General features: G+C 34.3%; 1 protein-coding gene across 5 annotated transcripts; it reads right to left on the bottom strand.

Annotated features, from left to right (window-relative positions):
- Positions 1-5,207: 5,207 nt before the first annotated feature.
- Ntmt (N-terminal methyltransferase) lies at positions 5,208-20,864 on the bottom strand. Of its 5 annotated transcripts, none has more exons than XM_076495959.1 (4): positions 20,548-20,864; positions 17,426-17,597; positions 11,160-11,349; positions 5,208-6,916 (listed from the first exon to the last, which is right to left on the bottom strand). In XM_076495959.1, exons 2-4 carry the CDS (start codon positions 17,576-17,578, stop codon positions 6,594-6,596), a joined length of 666 nt encoding a protein of 221 aa, XP_076352074.1. In that variant the 5' UTR covers positions 17,579-17,597; positions 20,548-20,864; the 3' UTR covers positions 5,208-6,593. The 5 variants fall into 5 exon arrangements, with proteins under 5 accessions (XP_076352074.1, XP_076352072.1, XP_076352073.1 ...); XM_076495957.1 differs by having other exon boundaries at positions 17,426-17,581; XM_076495958.1 differs by lacking the exon at positions 20,548-20,864 and adding an exon at positions 20,306-20,448 and having other exon boundaries at positions 17,426-17,581.
- Positions 20,865-24,998: the final 4,134 nt, after the last annotated feature.

The raw sequence follows: 24,998 nt of genomic DNA, 5'->3' as shown, positions 1-24,998 counted from the left end.
TCTTACTCCTTTTTTATTCTATTTTTGGTACAAGCACAGGTGACAAAATGCGACAATGAAATAAACTTACTCAATAAAAGTTTTGCAAAGGCTTGATTGGTAATGAATTGTTTGCTTGCTTTTTGAATTTCGCATAAAGCTACTCGAGGGCTATCTGTGCTAGCCGTCCCTAATTTAGTAGTGTAAGAAGGCAGCTAGTTATCACCACCCACCACCAACTCTTTTACCAACAAATAATGGGATTGACCGTAAATTATAACACCCCCACGGTTGAAAGGGTGAGCATGTTTGACGCGACGGGGATGCGAACCCGCGACCTTAGATTACGAGTCGCACGCCTTAAAACGCTTGGCCATGCCGGGTGTGATTGGTGATGAAAACACTTTATTATAAATGTAAGACGTTTTCACAACCCGTACAAAACTTTTATTTTTCTAAAAAATGGGTTCCTCGTTATTAAATTAATAAACTATAACAATTCAGAGTGGCTATTTCAGGTTGGCATAATCACAAAGTCTTACACAAACCAGTTACGCTGTTTTTTTTTCTTACTTCAAATATAAGTATTTCACAAATCATCCCGATTCCCGTTTTCTCATATTTCAAGAACCAGATTTTCGTGTATAGGTATCAATAAAATTATTTTTATAACAAATAAGGGCCTTAGGTACCTCATAAATTCTAAGCAGATTTGAATGTTTTGTAAGGGCATTTTAAGACCATTTGAATAATTTCCCTTAAGCATCAATAGAATTAAAGATTTGTGTAAAACATTACCATTCTGGTTGGTGTAAAAATCAATAAACAAAGCAGATTTTGTATAACTATGTAATTGTATTGTACAGTATATTAATGTACCACACGTTTCTATCTTCTTATCGTATTTTACATTTTGTAAGGGCCCGGCATGGCCGAGCGCGTAAGGCGTGCGACTCGTAATCCGAGGGTCGCGGGTTCGCGCCCGCGTCGCGCTAAACATGCTCGCCCTCCCAGCCGTGGGGGTGTATAATGTGACGGTCAATCCCACTATTCGTTGGTAAAAGAGTAGCCCAAGAGTTGGCGGTGGGTGGTGATGACTAGCTGCCTTCCCTCTAGTCTTACACTGCTAAATTAGGGACGGCTAGCACAGATAGCCCTCGAGTAGCTTTGTGCGAAATTCCAAAACAAACAAACATTTTGTAAAACGCACTTTTTTCTTTAAAAAATACATTGAAAAATCCCCACGTTTCTTCCAAAACAAAAGTGATGGGTTAATCCAGATCGTAATCTCATTACTTATCAATTATAAGCATTTATAATAGTATAAATGTACTCTTGGCAGAGTATTCACAATGAAACTTTGTAGAATGGACGACAACTGCCTGTTGCGAGTAGACAAGTGTGGAGGACGACGTTTCGAAAGTCTTCTGCGTTTCGTCTTCAAGAATATGATGTATTTACTCAGTAGAATGAAAAAACGTCAAGGTTATATCAAGGTGTTGATCGTCGAGTCAAAATATTTTTTCTTAGAATAGTTTTTCCCAAATTAGGGTGCGTCTCACAATGCGTAAAATACGGTAATTATTCGGTGTGTAAGCAAGGTAATATCACTCACCGCCAATTCTTTTATCAACGAATAGTGGGACTTACCATTGTATACAATAACCATACGACTGATAGGGCGAGCATGTTCAGTGTAACGAAGCCTACGACTGTGGGTTACTCACCTTAACAACCAGGTTAACAATTAATGCCTCCGGCTTTATTATCCCCCCCCCCAAACCTCTTAAAGAAGGCGCAATAGTCCATAATTCTTAAAAAATACCTCCATTGATAAAAGCGAATTAATTAATGATCAGAAATCTTCATATTGAAAAAACAAGTATACACCCTTTCTTGATGTAATTGAAATAACTACAAATTTCACCAACCTACGAAGAGTAGAAAACATGTCTTTCTTGAAATATAGTTACTTGATCTGTCAACATTTTCATCCGTATAATTAAGTTACTTTTCATTCACTAATGTCGAAAAGCTGTAAACATGCACTAATATATTTATTGACGGAAAGGTTACACATGATAAGAGTAGAAGTTTCTATCTCTTTGGTCTCGTGTCCACGAGATCATCTTAAAGAATGCTGCCAGTCTTTTACTTCCACGAATATGAACTTGATAATTATGGAACAAAATATTAAAAAATAAAAATTGCGCGCTAGTTTTCTTTTAAAATTTGGATGTAGGTTTTTTTTCTCACTCTCTTTTTTTTTTTAAACATTTGTCCTAAATACGCAAAAAGAAAAACTAAAATACGAGATCTTATGGATTTCAATGATAGGCTCATGTTTATATTATTCTAAGATTCAGCGCTAAATCCTTATATCAAACAGCCCACTGTGTTAAAACAAAAAAGGCATAATTGTATTGAAATGTAATACAAAACATTTAAAATATCTGAAAACAAAGCTAAACCACTCTGAATGAAGAACTTTAGTTAATAAAGTAAACCAGTTTTTTTAAATGACTTTGTTTGTTTGTTTTGGAATTTCGCACAAAGCTACTCGAGGGCTATCTGTGCTAGCCGTCCCTAATTTAGCAGTGTAAGACTAGAGGGAAGGCAGCTAGTCATCACCACCCACCGCCAACTGTTGTGCTACTCTTTTACCAACGAATAGTGGGATTGACCGTCACATTATACGCCCCCACGGCTGGGAGAGCGAGCATGTTTAGCGCGATGCGGGCGCGAACCCGCGACCCTCGGATTACGAGTCGCACGCCTTACGCGCTTGGCCATGCCAGGCCATTTTTTTTTAAATGACCAAATGGTTTGTTTTCAATTTCGCGCAAAAATACACGAGGGCTATCTGTGCTAGCCGTCCCTAATTTAGAACTTTAAGCCTAGAGAAAGGGCAGCTTTTCATCACCACACACTGCCAACTCTTACCAGGATTGACCGAAACTTTATAACGCCCCACGACTGAAGGTGCGAGCATGTTTAGTGTGACGGGGATTCGAACCCACGAAAATGACTTTTTTTTAGAATGGTTCATAATTTTTATGTAAAAAACAACTGATATTTTATTGTTTTTTTTTATTAAAATCAGTGGTATTATCTATATTTGTTTTCTTGAATATCGCGTCAAGCTACACGAGGGTATTCTGTCCCTAATTTAGAAGCTAGTCATCACCACCCACCACCAACTCCTGGGTTACTCTTTTACCAACGAATAGTGGGATTGAGTGATATTATAACGTCCCCACGGCTGAAAGGATGAACATATTTGCTGTGACCTTCTGATTATGAGTTAAGCGCCGTAACCACCTTGCCATGGCGGGCCAGTATCTTTAAAAATTTATATATATATATATTTTAAAATAACTTTTACAAAGACCTCCCTAAACAATCATCGTATGCTCAAAGAACCAGACTCCCATTTTCCTCAGATATATCACCTAACTCAAATTATTATAAAACAGAAAAGAAAGAAAGCAAGCTTCCATCAGTGTTGTAAGTCAAATATGGTCTCTCTGCCACCAACCTGTCAGGTTTCTTGTATACGTAACTAAAGCGAGCCAACATTAGTGTCACCACTAGGGAAGAATTTATTAACTTTACTAATATACAATTTTTTGGTCATTCTGCCAGAATTATTGTCACAATATTCTAATAATTATCACCATACCTTATAAAATGTCTAGTCTAATTGTGGAAAGTGGTTTGGATCAGTTTTCAGCCAGATATATAAATGCTATCACCATCCAATAGGTAAATTGGGATATTTGGCTGGACAATGGAAGCACATACTTGGGTTTATGGAAGATGCATACATAATAATGTTGATAAAATCTCCAGGTGATCTGCTTCTCAGTTTTACTGTAAATAATGTGTTTTCTAATATTTCAGTTTCAGAAGTATTTATCATCAGTGTACAAAAACTAGAATCTAATAAAACACTATCTAACCCATCAGGAATTCACAACCATCTGCAGTAACAATTCATATTTTCAGTTTCAGGATTCTTCCTTTGAAGAGACTGTCGTTTTAGGAATGGATTCTGCTGTCAAGGCTTCTCATGGACAAATTCAAACTTATGGTCCTCACTTCATTATCTCTGACTATAAAATTCTGAGAGTGCTATTTTGACAGTGCAATCTGGAAACATGGAGATACAGAAGTTGCAGATTTTCTATCTCACCTCAACTTAATACATAACATCACGCTCATGGTTCAAATGGATGAAAACAAAACTCAACCCTTTTTGGAAATGCCCTCTTTCACATAGAGGACTGACCTTTCACTTATGTTTACAAGAATGTATATTTGTTTCTGAATTTTGTGTAAAGATACACGAAGGCTATCTGTGCTAGCTGTCCGTAATTCAGTAGTGTAAGACTAGATGGAAACCAGCTAGTCATCACCATCCACTGTCAACTCTTGGGGATGTGACAGGGATTTGAATCCATGACTCTCAGATGGGGAGTCAAGCACCTTAACCATCTTGCCATGCTGGGCCTATATTTACAAGAAACCAACACATACACACGGATAGGAATTTTAACTACAAGTTTAATCATCTCCGAGTCATGAAATAAGGTATTGTCTCTTGTTAAGTTAAATAGAAATACATCAAGACAGTCATTCAATGGATCACTAACAGTATTATTAAATAAGTGTGCAGACTTCCAAAAACAGAACTAGTCATACATAACTATAACTATTATTTTCATCCCAAACTCAGTCACAATATACAAGAAGTCTGTAAAACATCTGAAGTACAAGCTTGCTTTAAATTTGGTTCAACCCTTTTTAACATATTTTCCCATACAACTAGTGGATTTTCTGACAACCAAAGGAGTTGTGTAGAAAACCTTACACAGCAATAAAAAAATTCATACTGAACAAACTGCAAGACATTTAGTATAATGGTTTAAACAACACAAAAACACAGGGCATCTTATCAACACAAATAAACACTTCTGCTGTTGCTGAACGTATTACTGATAGTAGACAAAAATTTGACTGAAATAGCTGTAAAATCAGTGATCAAGACAACATAAACAAGCTTTCCCAGTTTGCCCCTGAAGTCTCGAGATAGGTTTGCCTTTCAAGTGTTTGGATTAAAAGGTTTCTATCATTTTGTGTTAAGACTTCTCAAACCCACATGTTTTCTTGACCTTAAGAAAACAAGATTTAAATAATAAAAAATAATAAAATCAGCTCTTAATATATTTATGTTAAGAAACCAGAAGTTTATTCATTCATTTGCTTAGAAAATCACAACTTGAAATACAAGCATCAAATTTGATTATCAATTTTAATGTGAATAAACAAGTCTATCCAGTTTTAATCTAACCTAACCTTACCTTTTTTATTACCAATTTCCTATTGTTACGCATAAGATTTACATTTTGAATCATCTCGGTGCAAGCAATGTATATTGCAATGAATATGTATGCTATCTTTTATGATTGTTTCATCTCCAGTCACACTGAGTTCTCTAATGAAAAAAGAAATGGGTCCATCTATTCCAAAACAATGGTTTATAGTATTAATATACTATAAAAAATGTAATCATCATAGCAACAGATAATAATATTTAACAAATCTCTCTTTATTATCCTCATATGGGTTTCCAGTAAGTATAACAGTATTTAAACAACACATCTTGTGTGTTGAAACACCACTGGTGATAGGTACTTTCAATCAATACCAAAGTTGATTGGGTATATATTATGCTAGGTCTCACATATAATGGAATTTATACCAGTAGTTTATGGATAACACTTCACTGCCATAGGTGTTATACACCATGTGAATTTTCTACGAAACTTTTCTTTCAGCAAGTAAAAATTTATAAACAATCACATTACTAATCCATACAAATGTTTTAGCTCTATAGTTTCATCCCAGTAACTGGACTGAATGTTCTTAAAAAACCTACTTTGGTTATTTTTGTGTAAGATTCTGAGGGCCAAGGATGAAACCTGCCAGCTTTGTTTTTGGACCTCAGAAAGAGAGAGAGAGAGAGAGAGGGTGAGAAAGAAAGAAAAATGCTTGTAAGTGTTCTCACTTGAAACACTATTCAAATAAAGGACTGAGTCTACATTAAAAAAAATCCCAATCAGTCTGGATATGTTACCAAGTTTCGTGAAACTAAAACAACAACCATAAAATGTGTAATTTCTATCTGTAGTAATAAGCAGTCAATCTTTTACTTTTGTTTTCATATTACATAATACTGAAATTAGATTTACATAAAACATTACTTCTCCTCAGCTCATGAAATTACTGGTTATTGAACTGATCCATCTTCAAATACACAACACTTATCCACTTTATGAACACATGTTAGAACAGAAATAGAAAATTACATTTCATTAAATACTAACAATGAAATGTTTGCAGCTACCAACAATAAACATATTCACTGTTGAGGAAAAAAAAACCAAAGCACAAAGGAGAACATTAAATATTAAGCTTTTTTTTTTACTCCTAAGATGAAAAAGGTTACAAGACACAAAACATTATACAAGGCATCCAAAACAAAAATCATATTTATTTCAAGTTTGTTGGAACACACGGTGTTTTATCACACAAGAAGCACCGGTCAGTTATCACCTCAGAGCAAACATTTTCACTTCATACAAACCTCTGGGAAGTTTGTACTGTTTTCTTTCTGCTATAAGACTACAACCAGCCTCTTCAAAAAGTTTCACCATCAATTCCCTAGGTCGTGTCACACTGCTGTCTTGGTTGTCATCGTCAACTTCTTTTGATGAAGTCAGATTGTCTTTAATTATCATCAAACCATTCTTCTTCAGTCCCTTCTTACATCTTGACAAAAAGCTGACAAAGTCTGTATCAGTTAAATGACCAGTTACCCACTGGCACCAAATGACATCATATTTTCTGACCACTGGAGTAAAATCCTGCAAACCTTACAAAAAAAACAAGAAAAAAGACCACAAAGCATGCGTGTTAAATGAGCAATGACACACACACTGTCACTTCTGTGAAAACTAAATCTATATGCTGATATAGGTACATAAACATTTAATATTACAATTAATTCATTTTTTCAAAAATGTTTATCCATACCTGTTAGATCTTTAAATGACTAAATTAATTATGTCTGCCACATCTGAAGGCAACCCATCCTAAAAGCCAACCACCCTCTTAGTAAAATACAGCTGTCTTAAGTAAAGACGATTCCTACCCTGTCAAAATTATAGTCGTGTCCCTTAGTAAAATACAGCTGTCTTAACTGAAGACGATTCCTACCCTGTCAAAATTATAGTCGTTTCCTTCAGTAAAATACAGCTGTCTTAAGTAAAGACGATTCCTACCCTGTCAAAATTATAGTCGTGTCCCTTAGTAAAATACAGCTGTCTTAACTGAAGACGATTCCTACCCTGTCAAAATTATAGTCGTGTTCCTTAGTAAAATACAGCTGTCTTAAGTAAAGACGATTCCTACCCTGTCAAAATTATAGTCGTGTCCCTTAGTAAAATACAGCTGTCTTAACTGAAGACGATTCCTACCCTGTCAAAATTATAGTCGTGTTCCTTAGTAAAATACAGCTGTCTTAACTGAAGACGATTCCTACCCTGTCAAAATTATAGTCGTGTCCCTTAGTAAAATACAGCTGTCTTAACTGAAGACGATTCCTACCCTGTCAAAATTATAGTCGTGTCCCTTAGTAAAATACAGCTGTCTTAACTGAAGACGATTCCTACCCTGTCAAAATTATAGTCGTGTCCCTTAGTAAAATACAGCTGTCTTAACTAAAGACGATTCCTAACCTGTCAAAATTATAGTCGTGTCCCTTAGTAAAATACAGCTGTCTTAACTGAAGATGATTCCCACCCTGTCAAAATTATAGTTGTGTCCCTTAGTAAAATACAGCTGTCTTAACTGAAGATGATTCCTACCCTGTCAAAATTATAGTTGTGTCCCTTAGTAAAATACAGCTGTCTTAACTGAAGATGATTCCTACCCTGTCAAAATTATAGTTGTGTCCCTTAGTAAAATACAGCTGTCTTAACTGAAGATGATTCCTACCCTGTCAAAATTATAGTCGTGTCCCTTAGTAAAATACAGCTGTCTTAACTGAAGATGATTCCTACCCTGTCAAAATTATAGTTGTGTCCCTTAGTAAAATACAGCTGTCTTAACTGAAGATGATTCCTACCCTGTCAAAATTATAGCTGTGTCCCTTAGCCATACCATTCTCATCATTAAATATGAAGAAAGATTACATACAATCAATATTAATTCTTTTCAAATGTATCACATAGTTATAACCAATGAAACCTTTAGCTACGATACAAAAACTTGAGTACAAAGCACAATATAAAGAATAAAACACAGCAGAGATCACAGACTATTTTATATAGTGCTTCACACTCATACACCAATTTCCAACTTCAGGGATTTAGTCTGAGTACTTTCATTCCACAGAAACGTTTATGAATTGTTTATCAAAGCACACATGAGATTACCATTTATTTGTCACTTAACACAAAGCTTACAACAAAGCCTTTGTTCTTTCTGATTTGCATCAATGAGAGATGGTAGAATTCTGATGATATTAAAGTCTTTGTTGTTGTCCTCAGTGAGGATGCTGCTGATGGTTTACAAAAGGATTTAGATTTTCTGGCAAATTGCACAAATAAATGACAATGGATTTTAGGTATACAATAAAAGGAAGGTAATGCGAGATATCATAACTTGTATTATAAGCATAATTTTAATGAGAATAACCTTAACAGTGCTCTGAAGAAAAGGTTATTAGAGTTGGGGTTGATCATTTTCTTAAAACATCCAATCAATTTGCTGTTGCTGGTGTTAGAACAAGTACAATGCTTACAGTCATGTGAAATTGTTAGGACAGCCCCACATTTATTCTTACTTAAAATGGCTCAACTTGCACACAGGTGTATCACACCAGGTGCACATGATTATTCAGCATTTTGAATGAGGCTTGCTCTATTTAAACCTCAGACATTTAGTTTGGTGTGCTCCTGACTATTGAAGTGAGAGTGAGCACCATGGTGAGAGCAAAAGAGCTGTCTGAGGCCTTCAGAAAGAAAACTGTAGCAGCTTATGAGCTATTAATATAAATAATAATATATAATACAAATGATTCTTAATGACGAGAAACCCACCTGAAATAAAAATGTATCTCAGAACAGGTTGTATGGGTATTAACACTTTTATTGTTAAACAGAGAACAATGTTTTGACCTTCCTAGGTCATACCAACCTTTCCAAGATGAATTTAAATGATCACTTGTGGGGTATTGTACATAACACTGGTGTTTTCTGAATATTTCTTACACTGATAATACTGTCTATTGTAATATCGTGACGTGATATCACCCCTTCTGATTCCAAGATGAATTTAAATGATCACTTGTGGGGTATTGTACATAACACTGGTGTTTTCTGAATATTTCTTACACTGATAATACTGTCTATTGTAATATCGTGGACGTGATATCACCCTTCTGATTCCAAGATGAATTTAAATGATCACTTGTGGGGTATTGTACATAACACTGGTGTTTTCTGAATATTTCTTACACTGATAATACTGTCTATTGTAATATCGTGACGTGATATCACCCCTTCTGATTCCAAGATGAATTTAAATGATCACTTGTGGGGTATTGTACATAACACTGGTGTTTTCTGAATATTTCTTACACTGATAATACTGTCTATTGTAATATCGTGACGTGATATCACCCTTCTGATTCCAAGATGAATTTAAATGATCACTTGTGGGGTATTGTACATAACACTGGTGTTTTCTGAATATTTCTTACACTGATAATACTGTCTATTGTAATATCGTGACGTGATATCACCCCTTCTGATTCCAAGATGAATTTAAATTATCACTTGTGGGGTATTGTACATAACACTGGTGTTTTCTGAATATTTCTTACACTGATAATACTGTCTATTGTAATATCGTGACGTGATATTACCCCTTCTGATTCCAAGATGAATTTAAATGATCACTTGTGGGGTATTGTACATAACACTGGTGTTTTCTGAATATTTCTTACACTGATAATACTGTCTATTGTAATATCGTGACGTGATATTACCCCTTCTGATTCCAAGATGAATTTAAATGATCACTTGTGGGGTATTGTACATAACACTGGTGTTTTCTGAATATTTCTTACACTGATAATACTGTCTATTGTAATATCGCGGACGCGATATTACCCCTTCTGATTCCAAGATGAATTTAAATGATCACTTGTGGGGTATTGTACATAACACTGGTGTTTTCTGAATATTTCTTACACTGATAATACTGTCTATTGTAATATCGCGGACGCGATATCACCCCTTCTGATTCCAAGATGAATTTAAATGATCACTTGTGGGGTATTGTACATAACACTGGTGTTTTCTGAATATTTCTTACACTGATAATACTGTCTATTGTAATATCGTGACGTGATATTACCCCTTCTGATTCCAAGATGAATTTAAATGATCACTTGTGGGGTATTGTACATAACACTGGTGTTTTCTGAATATTTCTTACACTGATAATACTGTCTATTGTAATATCGTGACGTGATATTACCCCTTCTGATTCCAAGATGAATTTAAATGATCACTTGTGGGGTATTGTACATAACACTGGTGTTTTCTGAATATTTCTTACACTGATAATACTGTCTATTGTAATATCGTGACGTGATATTACCCCTTCTGATTAATTATCTCATTTTTATATGCATGTCTTTCCTTGTGTATTAAATAATATTGGTCCGTTTCACTTTGAAAGTTCATCAAAAGGTTATTTATATGAATTTTGATAATATTTTGATTAATTTTCTGAGAATAAATTAATTTATAATGAAACACTTATCTAATAATTGGACATTTGACACTGTTATTTCAAAAAATTATCTGTATACTAAAGAAACATTATTTAAAACTAGAGATATTTGTAGTATTTAGAAAGATACAAGACCGAAAATGCAATGCTTCCTGAAAGTTTGTGACAACTATCTAGTTATATCTGCTAAGAACATGAAACTTGTGGATCGTTTGATTTTTCTTCACCAGCGTGGCCAAAATGGTTAGTTTTAAGACCCGCACAATAAATCCTCACACAAATCCAGTGTACAAACATACCCAAACACCTACCACAACAGTAGAAGTTTTCAACTCTGTCAGCAGGCTCACCAATGTACTTCCTGGCCTGATCTATAAAGTTCTGATTCTGTTCCACAATGTCTACTTTGTCAAAGTATCTCAGTAGTAGATGTTTAGTAACTCTGCCAATCCCTGCTCCACAATCTAGAGCTTTTTTATGTCCCACAGGGTTTTCTTTATTCTGTACAGAGAAAGTAAAAAATGTAAAAAGTACAAGACATAAAAAAATAAAACAACCTTTAACATTTCAATATCCTCGGAGATTAAAGTTTACTTGTCTTTATTCTGTAAGAATTTCACTCATTAACACAATTTATATTCAGTTCTTTCTTAATAATAACAACATTATGTAACAGAATTTTTACTTTTTCTTGTTCCTGGACAGAAAGTGTTATTTCCCAATTGTTTGTGTCTAAAGTAAATGGAAAAGACCTATTTTTCTCTTCAAACTTTGCTTTTGTGACCTTGGACTGTATAACTAAAACACGATGGGAGACTATATTTGGGGGCTGATACATGAAAGTGAGTTACATTGCAGTTGCAAATCTCAAAAAACTACTCACTTCTAAACATTTTTGTATAACTTAGTATAAATACATGTAAATCTTGATTCATATGTTGTTTATTCAGACCTTATGTAAATGAAAATGTGCAAATTTATTCATTTTAACATAGAAAATAGGTTAATTTCTAATTTTTATTATCCAGGTCACAAAAAGCAAAGTTTGAAGGGAATAATGGCCATTTTCTGTACTTTTATAACATAAGCAGTTAAGAAATAACACATACTATCCAGGAACAAAATTTGTGTTACATAGCACTATTGGTTTGCAAAGATGGCAACCAATCTATGTTTCTGTACAAATTTACAACTAATCTAACATTATTTATATATTTTTCTGAAACAGCCTTAGATGAATTCTGTATGTTCACAAGCACTATCTAATCCATAGGTCAGCAGTCTGTAATTATTTAGCCCTCTCTTTGTCCAATTATTGAAATAGGGGTTGTGTGCTTTGCAGCTCTCAGCACTTTGCAGTTTTACCAAAATAAAAAAAAGAGGTTTTTCTTATTACTTGGGTTGCTGACACCTAATCTAATCACAAAAAACAGTGGTACTGTATTTATACTGAATAAAATAAAATGACACAGCCAATAAGTTTTGCCATAGCATTTGTTATTTCCATTGAGGAATTCAAAACAACCATGTCAGCTTCTTTGTTTGTTATGGGGTCACAAGTACAAGTTATGCACAAACAAAAATAGGAGTACCATCAACATTAAAATGAAACCCACCTATTACCACTGGAGTCCCCTATGTATTTTACACAGAAAATGAATAATTTCACTGTTCTTTACATTGTGACAGACAAAAACATATCCAAGGTAAATATGATACAAAATGTGGACCACTAAATTAGAAAACAACATAAAAACAAACCAGTAATTTGAGGCTTAGAATCTCATGTAAAAAAAATGAGAACTGGGTTTATTTACATTTCCTTTACATGTACTAAACTTCTGCTGGCCATTAGCCACATCGCCATTGCCAAAAAGGAACAGTCTGTGGCTAAAATATCTAGTGTTGGTTTTGCCACAGTGGCAAAAGTTAATTTTTTGGTCTTGGATGGTTTTCCTTTATTTATTCTACTCAAGTTTTGGTCTTAACTTTCGTGGTTTTTATCACCATCCATGCCATTAATGATGACAAATGACCAGAGATGACCCCCAGCGAGCTGAAGAAACGTCTTTAAAAACTACCACTGACTGTAACCTATATTTTCTTTATATATGTATTTTTATGATTTCACTGATATGACAACTAACAAATTAAATAAAAAAAATATTACTCAGCTGTGCTAATAATTTCTTTTATTTTCATTTCTTATGCTACATGTTTGATTCTGCCCGTGGTACACATACAGTAATCAGAGGAAACCTGAATTTCATCAAACCAACATATGGTCTGTATCAAAGTGGAAATCCCAAGTTTCGTTTGACATGTGTTTGAATTTAGATCATGACAACTCCTAGATCAGATAAAAAGACGTCTAAACAGTTAGATACATAAATTTTTTTCAAAAGAAGGTCGAAGCAACAACATCAACTTATGGTGAGAAATCCACTTCCAAAAGAAAAGACAGCTCTGAAGAAACTGAAGCTTCCAGCAGTGATCAGACTGTCAGTGTGAAAAAAAATTTACCCATGATTTTCACAGAGTTGTTAAAGAAACTTGGTTTTCACAGTTTCCTTGGCTGGAACATGTTTCCCAACAAAATACATTTCATTGCAAATTATGCAGGGACAACAAGAAGACAAATATTTATGCTACCACTGAAAAAACTGCTACTAAGCCTAAAAAAGACGACTTGGTGAAGCATGCACGGTCAGAAGATCATCGCAGTGCAGTAGCATCACAAGTTTTGAAGAAGGACATGTCAACTGCTGCTGTGAATGTGGGGTGTAAAGGTGGCATTCAGGCACAGATGGCCACATTACTTGTACAAACAAAGGAAGCCATCCCAACTGTAAAGTTTCATTCCCTCCTTCCACTACAAGTATTCAATGTAAGAATATTCTTCATTCTAGTATTAATAAGATACTTTCTGTTTTCTACAGTATTTTCTTAAAACAAAAGGCAATTTGACAATTTTCTAAAAGTGAAACATTTTGAAAATATCTATCAAAAATTAAGTAGCTAGCCAACTTTTCCAAATATCTTTGTTTATTATTTAAATTGGTGATCTTATTTCAAAACACAAATTCTTATATATATTATTAAACATGGAGTGACCTCTTTAAAGAAACTACAGACTCAGTCACAAAGTGGAACAAAGAGCTTCATATACACCCATAGCCAGTTTCTGGATGATAGGGACAGTGCCCTAAATCATGTAGTTCAGGATGAAATGCAGACAGACTTTCGGGCATCACCTTTCCCATTTTTTGCTCTTGAAGCAGATGAAGCAACTGATGCAGGAAACACCTCTATACTGATAATTTATATCACATATCTTTCATCATTAGGTGAGGTTACAAGTCGATTCCTTGCTGTGCATGAGCTGACCAAGAGTGGGGCTGATTCTATCTACAACACAATGCACTCAGTCATGGCACATTGAGGACTGTTTGATGTTGACTTGGTTGGACTTACAACTGATGGTGCAAATGTCATGGTGGGAATAAAAAAACAGGTGTTGCTTTAAAATTTAAGGAGGAAAGTCCCTGGATAATAACAAGTCGTTGTTTGTTAAGGAGGAAAATTCCTGGATAATAACAAGTCGTTGTTTGTTAAGGAGGAAAGTCCCTGGATAATAACAAGTCGTTGTTTGTTAAGGAGGAATGCCCCTGGATAATAACAAGTCGTTGTTTGTTAAGGAGGAATGCCCCTGGATAATAATAAGTCATTGTTTGTTAAGGAGGAATGCCCCTGGATAATAACAAGTCATTGTTTGTTAAGGAGGAATGCCCCTGGATAATAACAAGTTATTGTTTGTTAAGGAGGAATGCCCCTGGATAATAACAAGTCATTGTTTGTTAAGGAGGAAAGCCCCTGGATAACAAGTCATTGTTTGTTAAGGAGGAAAGTCCCTGGATAATAACAAGTCGTTGTTTGTTAAGGAGGAAAGCCCCTGTATAATAACAAGTCATTGTTTGTTAAGGAGGAAAGCCCCTGGATAATAACAAGTCGTTCTTTGTTAAGGAGGAATGCCCCTGGATAATAACAAGTCATTGTTTGTTAAGGAGGAAAGTCCCTGGATAATAACAAGTCATTGTTTGTTAAGGAGGAAAGCCCCTGGATAATAACAAGTCGTTGTTTGTTAAGGAGGAAAGTCCCTGGATAATAACAAGTCATTGTTTGGCACACAGATTACAGTTGGCAATTGAAAAGGCAGCAAACCAGGTGCCATATCTTGTGAAGTACATTTCACTTTTGAACCAGTTTGCAAAAAGCCTGAAATATTCTCCTAAGTTGTGTCAGGTTCTGGAAGAGAGCAAAGCAACAAAATCAAACAAGTGTTCTTCACATGATGGCTCTCTTTTAATGATTCCATCCAAGCACTAGTGAACTGTATTGCATCTGTGATAAGCTGCCTGCAGGTCGTAGCAATGGAACGTGGTACTCCAGGCTGAGCCTTGCTACATGGTCTAGTCCAGCAAATGTCATGTTACAGCTTTGTCACGATGACACATTTTTTGGCTGACGCTGTTGCCATTCTTGGACTTTTATCAAGATCTCTACAGAGAGTTGATTTATCTTATGATCAGGCTAAAGCAATTATTGATGGGCCAATTCTGTCAATTCAGTCACTGGTACACATCCCTGGTCCTTACACACAGACTGCACTGAAGGAACTCCCACAAGCTGCTGATGCCAATGGTTACACTTCTTACAGAGGCTATGACATCAAGTATATTGATAAACAACGTGAAAAGTACAGATCAGCTGCTGAGTCATTTGTTGAAGACATGGTCACAAGACTACAAGTAACATTCCCAGACACTAACATCATGTCATTTTTTTTTCAATATTTAGCCCATGTCACAGCAAAGCAGTATCTGGTGAGGATGATCTGAAAAACTCATCCAGCACTTCTCTCCTTTCGACATCACTGAGAAACATGAAGAGCTTCTACAAGGAATACATCCACCAGACCCATCAAACTTTTCCAAATCTGTCTCAGCTTGCAGCAATTGGATAAATAATTCCAGTTACATCTGTTGACTGTGAGCAGGGAATTGGCAGGTACAACAGCATCAAAACAGATGCCAGGAGTAGTCTGTCTGTGGCCAAGATATAAAAGTGTTACTGAGCTTATCCATGGAGTCCAAACCTTTAGATCATTTTGACTTCAACTCTGCATTCAAATACTGGATCACTCACAAAGACAGACATGGGTACTATTCCCTGTTGAAGAAATGGGCTTTGGAACCTCAGGTGTCAACTTCTATCACATCTTCTGTTGAGAATGATTTGGCTGACGAACTGCCATTGGATTTATCTACTTACCAGTCATGCTACCGTATTCTAGTTTTAAGTCATTCTTTTTTGTTTCTGTGTTATTTTGAGAAATGTATTTCTTTATTTTTCTCTTTATCATATTTATTTTGTTTGTTTTGTTGGGTTTTTTTTGGTGGGGAAGATTGCTGGGGAATAAAAAAAATAGTACAAAACTTAATGTCTTGTAGATTTTCACATAATTACAACTATTTTTTACTGGATGCAATTGATGAATATTAAAAGTCATGCACCACACAGTTTTTGGCAACCTAAAATTGTGACTAAACAACTGTCACTGTGGCTAAGAGAGTTATTTTTCTAGTGGAAGCCCATCACGTATAACTTAGATTAACACTAGAAGGCAATAATAAAAGTAGATGGTAAACTTGGATATAATATAGACCTACAATAGTTTGTAAAAGTATTTATATAGCTAGTTGAAAAGAATTAAAGCAAGTTTATTCATGATGATGAAAAACCCGCTTGAAGTAAAAAATGTATTCTCAAGATGGATGGTACAGGTATTGAAACTTTAATTGAAATACAGTACAGAGAAGTTCTTTGTTAACCTGAAGGTGTCCAAAGATTGAAATGTTCTGTACTTTATTTTAGTTTTAACACCCATAAAGCAAGTTTAATTTAACACAAGTAGAATTATTATTCAAGTTACGGAGCTTTCGTTTAATAGATTCTTGTCTGAGTAGCCCCGAGATAAAACTAGTCAAGTGAGAAAATACAACTTCAAAAGAAACAAATGATGTCACAAAGGCTAAAAGGGCAAGCAAGGCCAGTGGCAACAGAAATTAAACCCCCAACTCTAACATCATAAGGTACCCCCTAAACACCAGGCTGTGCTGGCTCAAAGTTGAACAAATGTGAAGAAAGAAGAAAATTCCACCACCAAAAACTGGGTTTCAATACATATTATGGGCAGAGTACAAATAACCAATTATTCAGATTTAGGCTTAACAACAAAACAAAACATAATAGGTATTAGAAATATTTAAACTATTAGATAGTTGTAACAAACAAAAACTGTAACAAGTAGAAACACTAGTTGGTCATTTTCAGTGTTAATAATAATTTCTGTTAGTCATTGGAATTGTTATCAAAGATTTGACTGATTAGGCTTAAATCACGTTCATTACCCTCAATCATCTCAAAGAGCTTCAACTGTAATTGCAGAGTTCTCAGTTTCTCACTTCAAAGACTGTTTGTGATATGAATGTAAATTATGAGTACATACACAACTTACTTGTAAAAACATGTTCAAAAACCTAGCTGATGCCTGAATATCAACAGTGGATATTTCTGAGAAACCTCCCAGCATTCCATCTATAGTAGCAGGAACCATTTCCCAATACTCCTTTCCCTTACTGTAGAATTCATCTTTCTGTTTATCTGCCATAACCTTACAAAACACAAAACTGTCACTGTGACTTACAAACTCTGAAATATTATTTTTTTAAAACAAGATAATGATTTTGTTTAAGTTAAAAAATGTCAAAAATTCCATAAAACGCTCAGTAACTGATAAAGGATAGATCATGTTGCTGTTTTATTACGACATCTAGATTTTCTACTTTTTATTTGAAATAAACTTTTCTGAGAAGTAGGAATGCTATTCAATTAATAATATTAGTTTATAACACGACAATTTTTCTGGTTTCTATAACAGAAATAACGCTATTATTAACAAGTTAGAAAATGTGTTTACCGTGCGACTACAAACATCAAATATGGACAAAATTAACGATTTGATCTATTATGGCTGAGAAAAATATAAATTAAATCTTAACCTTTTGATTTTTTTTTAAAGTCCATATGGAACTATATTCCTCTATTATTAATAGAAACAACTTTTCTATGTCATTTGTGGATGAAGAGAAATCCACTTGAAGTAAAAATGTATTTTAAACATAAACATATCTTAATCTTGTGTTTATTTATTTCTGTCTTCAGGTAGCAGTAAAAAAGAAACCATGGCAGTTACCTTACTCATTCCTACCCTCCAATATAACCTTATACACTTGAAGATCATCTCTTATAATTTAAAAAAAATTTTTTTAATATTTTTATTACATAAGACAACCCTCTTTCCTCAGAATAATTCCACCACCTCCCCCCACACAGAGTGGAATCTTTCTAACAAGTCAATATTCTATTTTAGAATAACTCTGACAGCCTGTCAACCCACCCACAGAGTAGAATCTTTCTAACAAGTCAATATTCTATCTTACGTCCTCAAAATAATTCTGACAACCCTCCCACCCACACACACAGAGGAATCTTTCTAACAAGTCAATATCCTATCTTAGATCCTCAGAATAATTCTGACAACCCTCCCATCCACATACACACAGTGGAATATTTCTAACAAGACAATATCCTATTTTAGGCCCTCAGCATAATTCCACCACCTTCCCCCACACACAGTGGAATCTTTCTAACAAGTCAATATCCTATTTTAGACTCTCAGAATAATCCCACCACCTTCCCCACACACAGTGGAATCTTTCTAACAAGTCAATATCCTATTTTAGACTCTCAGAATAATTCCACCACCTTCCTCACGCACACAGTGGAATCTTTCTAACAAGTCAATATCCTATCTTACATCCTCAGAATAATTCTGACAGCCCACCCACCCACACACACAGAGGAATCTTTCTAACAAGTCAATATCCTATCTTACATCCTCAGAATAATTCTGACAGCCCACCCACCCACACACACAGAGGAATCTTTCTAACAAGTCAATATCCTATTTCAGACTCTCAGAATAATTCCACCACCTTCCCCCACACACAGTGGAATCTTTCTAACAAGTCAATATCCTATTTGAGATGACACAACCAAAATTAGTCATACAAGAAAGTCTTAATCAACAAACTGTATAGAGAAATGTTATGTCTGCAAGTACACCAGTCATGTTAGTGAGCAGCTACTTACCTACATTAAATTTGTAACCAAATTATGATAACCTAAAAACATTAATTTTCACTTACAATAATGAAAATAATTTGCCAAATATTTATACAACTAATCAATCAATCTACAAATCACTCTGTTGTACTTCAATAACATTCTCAATCGAGCTAAAAACACCCAACATTTTAATATCATTAGCAAACCTTGCTAATTATATAATTACACCATCATCATACAAAAGAAAGAAAAAAGTGCAAAGGCCTGACCCCTCAGACACACTATTAGTAAAAAAAAAATGTTTAATTAAACTAAACTATTTTTATCAATAAAAGGTTTGCTTTCAGTCAGCTACTGTACACTCAAACCATCAAGTTTTGACTGATGTAAAAGTGACCACATCTGAAGAGCAAAATACCAACACATGAACTGTGTTTATTGACCTACCCACTTTCTAAGTCTACACTTTGGCTAATCTGCATGGCACATTACTGAAAATGCAAGTACACACACAAAAAAAAAACTTACACCTTTTCTATCATGGAAATAGTAAGCAACATAATCAAGAAACAAAACAACTAATTTTATGCTTAAAATTACATTGCTAGCAAACATAAAAAATAAATTTCTTAACATAATGTGAAGGATTTAAAAAGAAGGCTTAAACACAAGTTTTCTGTTAAATCTTATAACAAGACATGTTACTATTGCAAAAGAAGAAATGACAAATTTCATTTCTTTATGAAAATGTCAAAATGTTATTTATATTCATTATGTTTTTGTGGTTTATTATTTACATAGTCCAGTCACGTAATGTCAACACAGATTAGATCTGAACAAAAATAACAGTGGGCATTACTTTAAAACTGTTTTCAGTTGAACACGCATATTATTTCCAAAACTTTCTAAAACTAAAAATTTACATACAGATTATGATAAGGTAAATTTAATTCACACTATTATATATTAAAACAGAATATGGCATATTCTTTGTTAACATCTTTAAAGTTTAAGTTCAAACAGACCCAGCGTTTTTTTAACACATTTTTATAAATTATTTACGCACCAAATTTTTTCAGCTGATTTTGTTGGGTTTCGATAGATATGCAAGTTATATACATACACATTAAAAATATAAACTAAAGTACCATCAATACTAACATTACTGAATTAGTCCCACTAACCGAATAATTACTATTACACTTACTGCATAGTATCACTATAGCTCATACTATCAGAACTACTGAAGCCCTCTGTGTATTTTTAATTTACATATACAGAAATTGGGTCATTTCATCATTTTTTTTTCAATGACTACTATATTACACAAAGCTAATCAATACAAATTATAATACATCGTAGACCTCACATGCGGTATTAACTGTCAGGTTTAAAATCTACCCACAACTAACAATTTCTTATTATTGTTTTACGGTTAACAATACTTACCTCACTCTCCGTTAAGCCTAATAACCAATAGTAATATTCCAGATATAGAAAGGCGCGAAAACAATACGATCAGTACGTCTCACAAACTGAATTTATCCTGAATATGCTTCGAAGTTCGAAGACACAATAACGTAATGAGTACATTGTTGCTTCTCTCTTTCTATGTTTTTTATAAATTATTAACTATAACGAATTTACCAATAACATAAATTTCCAATAAATCCAAATGGTGAGTCAAGAACTTTTTTTTTTTTTTAACTCACCACTGAAACCCTCCAAATTTCAAATTTGGAACAAAGCGCAGACAAAATAAACAATGCCACCTATGGAAATTCTTCTGATTGTGTGTTGCTTGCACCACCAGATACCATTTTTTGATAATCGAAAATACAATATTAAATCTTATCAATGATTGTAAAAATGACTGCATTGAAAATTATTAATGTTTTAAATTTGTCATGGCATTAACAATTTAAAATATATTTAAGAATAAACGAATAGAGGGCTATAAAACAAATGAACACCAGAACAACAAGGCATGACAACACATTGGCAAACAACGATTTATAAGCATAATAAAGGTTTACTTTGAGGTAACATTCTACATGTTTCGAAAGAACATCAACTCCTATTTTCCACGTATGCAGTATGTATGTTGTTTAACAACGTATTCTTGTAACATTAAGTAGCAAGCCATAGCATTACCTTTTAATTTCAATGTTCAGGTTTCTCAAGTAGGGATCAAGCTCCAAACATTTAAATGTGTGGTACATGACAATAATGTTGGAAGCTAAATTTTTAACGTTGTAATTTATATGTTTATATATTAGATACATGCCTAGACGTTTCATTAAAGTTTAGAAAACGTTATGCGTAGTTTGTAGAAATAAAGGTACGGTAATAATACCAATGAGTAATTAGGTTTTGTTTGGTTTTTGGAATTTCGCACAAAGCTACTCGAGAGCTATCTGTGCTAGCTGTCCCTAATTTAGCAGTGTAAGACTAGAGGGAAGGCAGCTAGTCATCACCACTCACCGCCAACTCTTGGGCTACTCTTTTACCAACGAATAGTGGGATTGACCGTTACATTATAACGCCCCCACGGCTGGGAGGGCGAGTATGTTTGGTGCGACTCGGGCGCGAACCCGCGACCCTCAGATTACGAAGCGCACGTCTTAATGCGCTAGGTCATGCCAGGCCCCAATGAGTAATTAAAGATTGAGTTAATTCTGTACCGCCCGGCATGGTCAGGTGGTTAAGGCACTCGACTCATATTCCGAGGGTTGCGGGTTCGAGTGCCCATCACACCAAACATGCTCGCGCTTTCAGCCGTGGGGGCGTTATAAAGTTAGAATCAATCCTACTATTCGTTGGTAAAAAAAAGAGTAGCTCAAGAGTTGGCGGTTGGTGGTGATGACTAGCTGCTTTACACTGCTAAATTAGGGACGGCTAGCGCAGATAGCTCTCGTGTAGCTTTGCGCGAAATTAAAAAAGGAAACAAACAATTCTGTACTAGTTTGTTTTGTTGTGAATGATCACTTCGTACCGACAGATCGCTACAGTGAAACATCCATTGGTAATTATCATTCCAGTATTTTAAAACAAAACAAAAAATGACACCCACTACTTCCGCCTACTATTTCAACTACCACCACCAAAGGGGCCGAGGAACACACACACACATAAATCCACACAATGACACACACCACCTGCCACCATCACTGATCATTTTTTTGCTTCTAGAACCTTTATGATTTCATACGCACCCAATGTTCTCAATATTTAAAAGTATGGCAAGCCGTACATCATAACATGTACATGTACATGTGGATTTTAGTGATACATATTTTTTTATGAATAATTCTCTTTCAGGTTATGAACCTCAATCAAAACGTTTGTGACCAAACACAGTTCCAAGTGTGTTTCCGTGGACGGCTTCACAGACATCAAAAGTAAGGTAGAGGGCAGCTCGCCTGAATCGGACTGTAACAGTGATGTCAAACCAGAGTTCACCAGGATGTTCACAGTCAATCCAGGAATACATGGAGTGTGAGGTATAATAACTTCAAAGCTGTGCACACTATGACATCTTTCTCGTGACATACAATTTCTGCTCAATATGATATATCTTTGTAACTTATAACTAAGTAAGCATAATCTTCTCAGTAAAAACGATTATGAATTCAGATATGCTATTTTGCACATTCTATCACGAACAATATTACTGCATAAACTAAAATCCAAATAAGTTTAATTTAAACATCAGAACAGGTATTCAATGTTTTTAAGCACATAGTATTTGACTAACGCACAACAGATTTCTTGCAAAACAATTGCACATTTAGGTATTGAAGAACCTATACACTCTCAAATTATTTCTACATATTTTAAAAGCTAGATTTATAAACGTTTCTAACTTTAAACGTATCTAGATTTGTGATGGAAAATAAAACAAGATTATAATACTTGGTACAAAATAGATTTAAATTAACGCCCAGTACTTGTACTTGGCTAACCCTTGATGTCATTTATAATAATCTATTCTGTTGAATGTTTTAATAACTAGCTTCTGTACCATCACACTGATAAGTGAAAAATAATGCATTAATATTGTCTTTGTTTTGTTCTTAGGAATTTATAGCTTTTAATATTTTTCTCGCTGTAAAAGATTTCCACAATACATTCTGCTGTTATTTTATAATCTGCAAACGTATCTTTTTATACAATAGTATAAATAAAATTAATCCTAGTAAACTAAATAGTTCGGTTTGGCTCCTTGCTGACCAACCTACATAATCACCAATAATTTAAAATATTTAGTTATCTTCATTTGTACATTTAAAACATCTAAACGCCTTACCTACATTATTTTGTATAATATGAATTTAGATATTGTTTTAGTTGAAGGTATCTAATTCTTTAAAAAAAAGAAGGGTGTAAACTGCAAACACGTGTCGCCATCTATCGAAAACCGTTAATTGTATTATTTTTCCATTATTATTATTATAATGTGTATCTCATAAACTTCATTTTTCGTGTTGTAAAATGATGCACTTCTTATGCAATTGAATATTCTGTTAATATTTTCAACATTTGAATGAGTAATCAAATTCCTAAACTACAAAATGCTTGAAAAGTTTAAGAATGTAACGTTTTAAGTGACGTATAAAAATATATTATTGCTATAGACCCTTGTATCTGCCTGTAGTAAACACCGAAGAGGCTTTAAGTCCGTAAGACAAATTTATATACAACATAGGATCGTTTTTTGTTATCTTTGCTACTGTTGGTCTTCCCTATCTTTACAAAAATAGATCTGTACCAAATGGTACACAAGTTTTTTTATTTTTTCTAAGACCCTAACTACAGATCGAAATAGGCGTGTACAAGAAAACGTACTTAAAAGACGTTTGACAACTTTATTTAATTTAAACGTTTTGCAAGTATCTAATGTTCATCTCCCTACTCTTTTCTCAGTTAACACACCGATTCCTTAAGCCTAATTCACATCTCCGTTCTTATCCCAGTTAACACACTAATGATTCTTTAAGCCTAGTTCATAACTCTGCTCTTATTCCAGTTATTACACTTACGATTCCTTAAGCCTATTTCATATCCCTACTCTTATCCCAGTTATATGTAGTTCACCTTTCTGCTCTTCACTAAAGTTTTGTTTGCAGGTCTTGGTAATGGATGCCAATAAAAAAGAATTTTGAAGTTCTTATTTTTTGTAGAGCGCTTATTGAAAGCGTAATTTGAAATCGAGTAATAATTATTGATATATCAAAGAGTAGTCATTAAATTTATTTAGGAGTGACGTCTAGGAATATCTAAAACATTTCGACAGGAGGTATAAGTCACAGTTATTCTCGAAGTAGGTTATGTTAAAGACGACATTGCTTAAAGATTTATAGAGAAAAGAAAACATTACTTCGAACAGAGGAGCAATTATTAATCTCACTGGAAACAAAACAACTTCTACAGTACAGCATTTAGGGTAAAAATGGGCTACAAAAATACACTTCAAAACAATTCAGATGAACACGCCCTCTTCCAAAACATGAATATTATGGTTGAAAAAAACAACAACAAAAAACTTCGGATTCAACAAAGCTTAACATATATATAAATATATACATATTTGCTATCGTTAACAAGATAGTAAACACGAATTTGACGTTGACAAACATCATGAAGTAAAAAATTCAGAAACTTTCAGACCCATCTTGAATCAACCACTAGTTTAATAATAATAATAAAATGTCGAAGAAGAAATTGGAAGCACGTCAATCCCATTAGACAATACGCATATCAAGTCCCCTAACGTAGCTCTAATAAATGTTAGTGCATTTAGTGATCTTGGAAGTTAACTCCACCACGCAAAATGAAGAACCTGTCAAAAAAAAAATGTTTAAAGATCTGTGATCTAACATTGATCTAGATTTTCTTCA

The sequence above is a fragment of the Tachypleus tridentatus genome, chromosome 3 (assembly GCF_004210375.1).
Source record: "Tachypleus tridentatus isolate NWPU-2018 chromosome 3, ASM421037v1, whole genome shotgun sequence".
In the NCBI taxonomy this organism is placed as follows: domain Eukaryota; kingdom Metazoa; phylum Arthropoda; class Merostomata; order Xiphosura; family Limulidae; genus Tachypleus; species Tachypleus tridentatus.
Note: the sequence above shows the minus strand (reverse complement) of the source record. Positions and strands in the feature narration are given on the sequence as shown.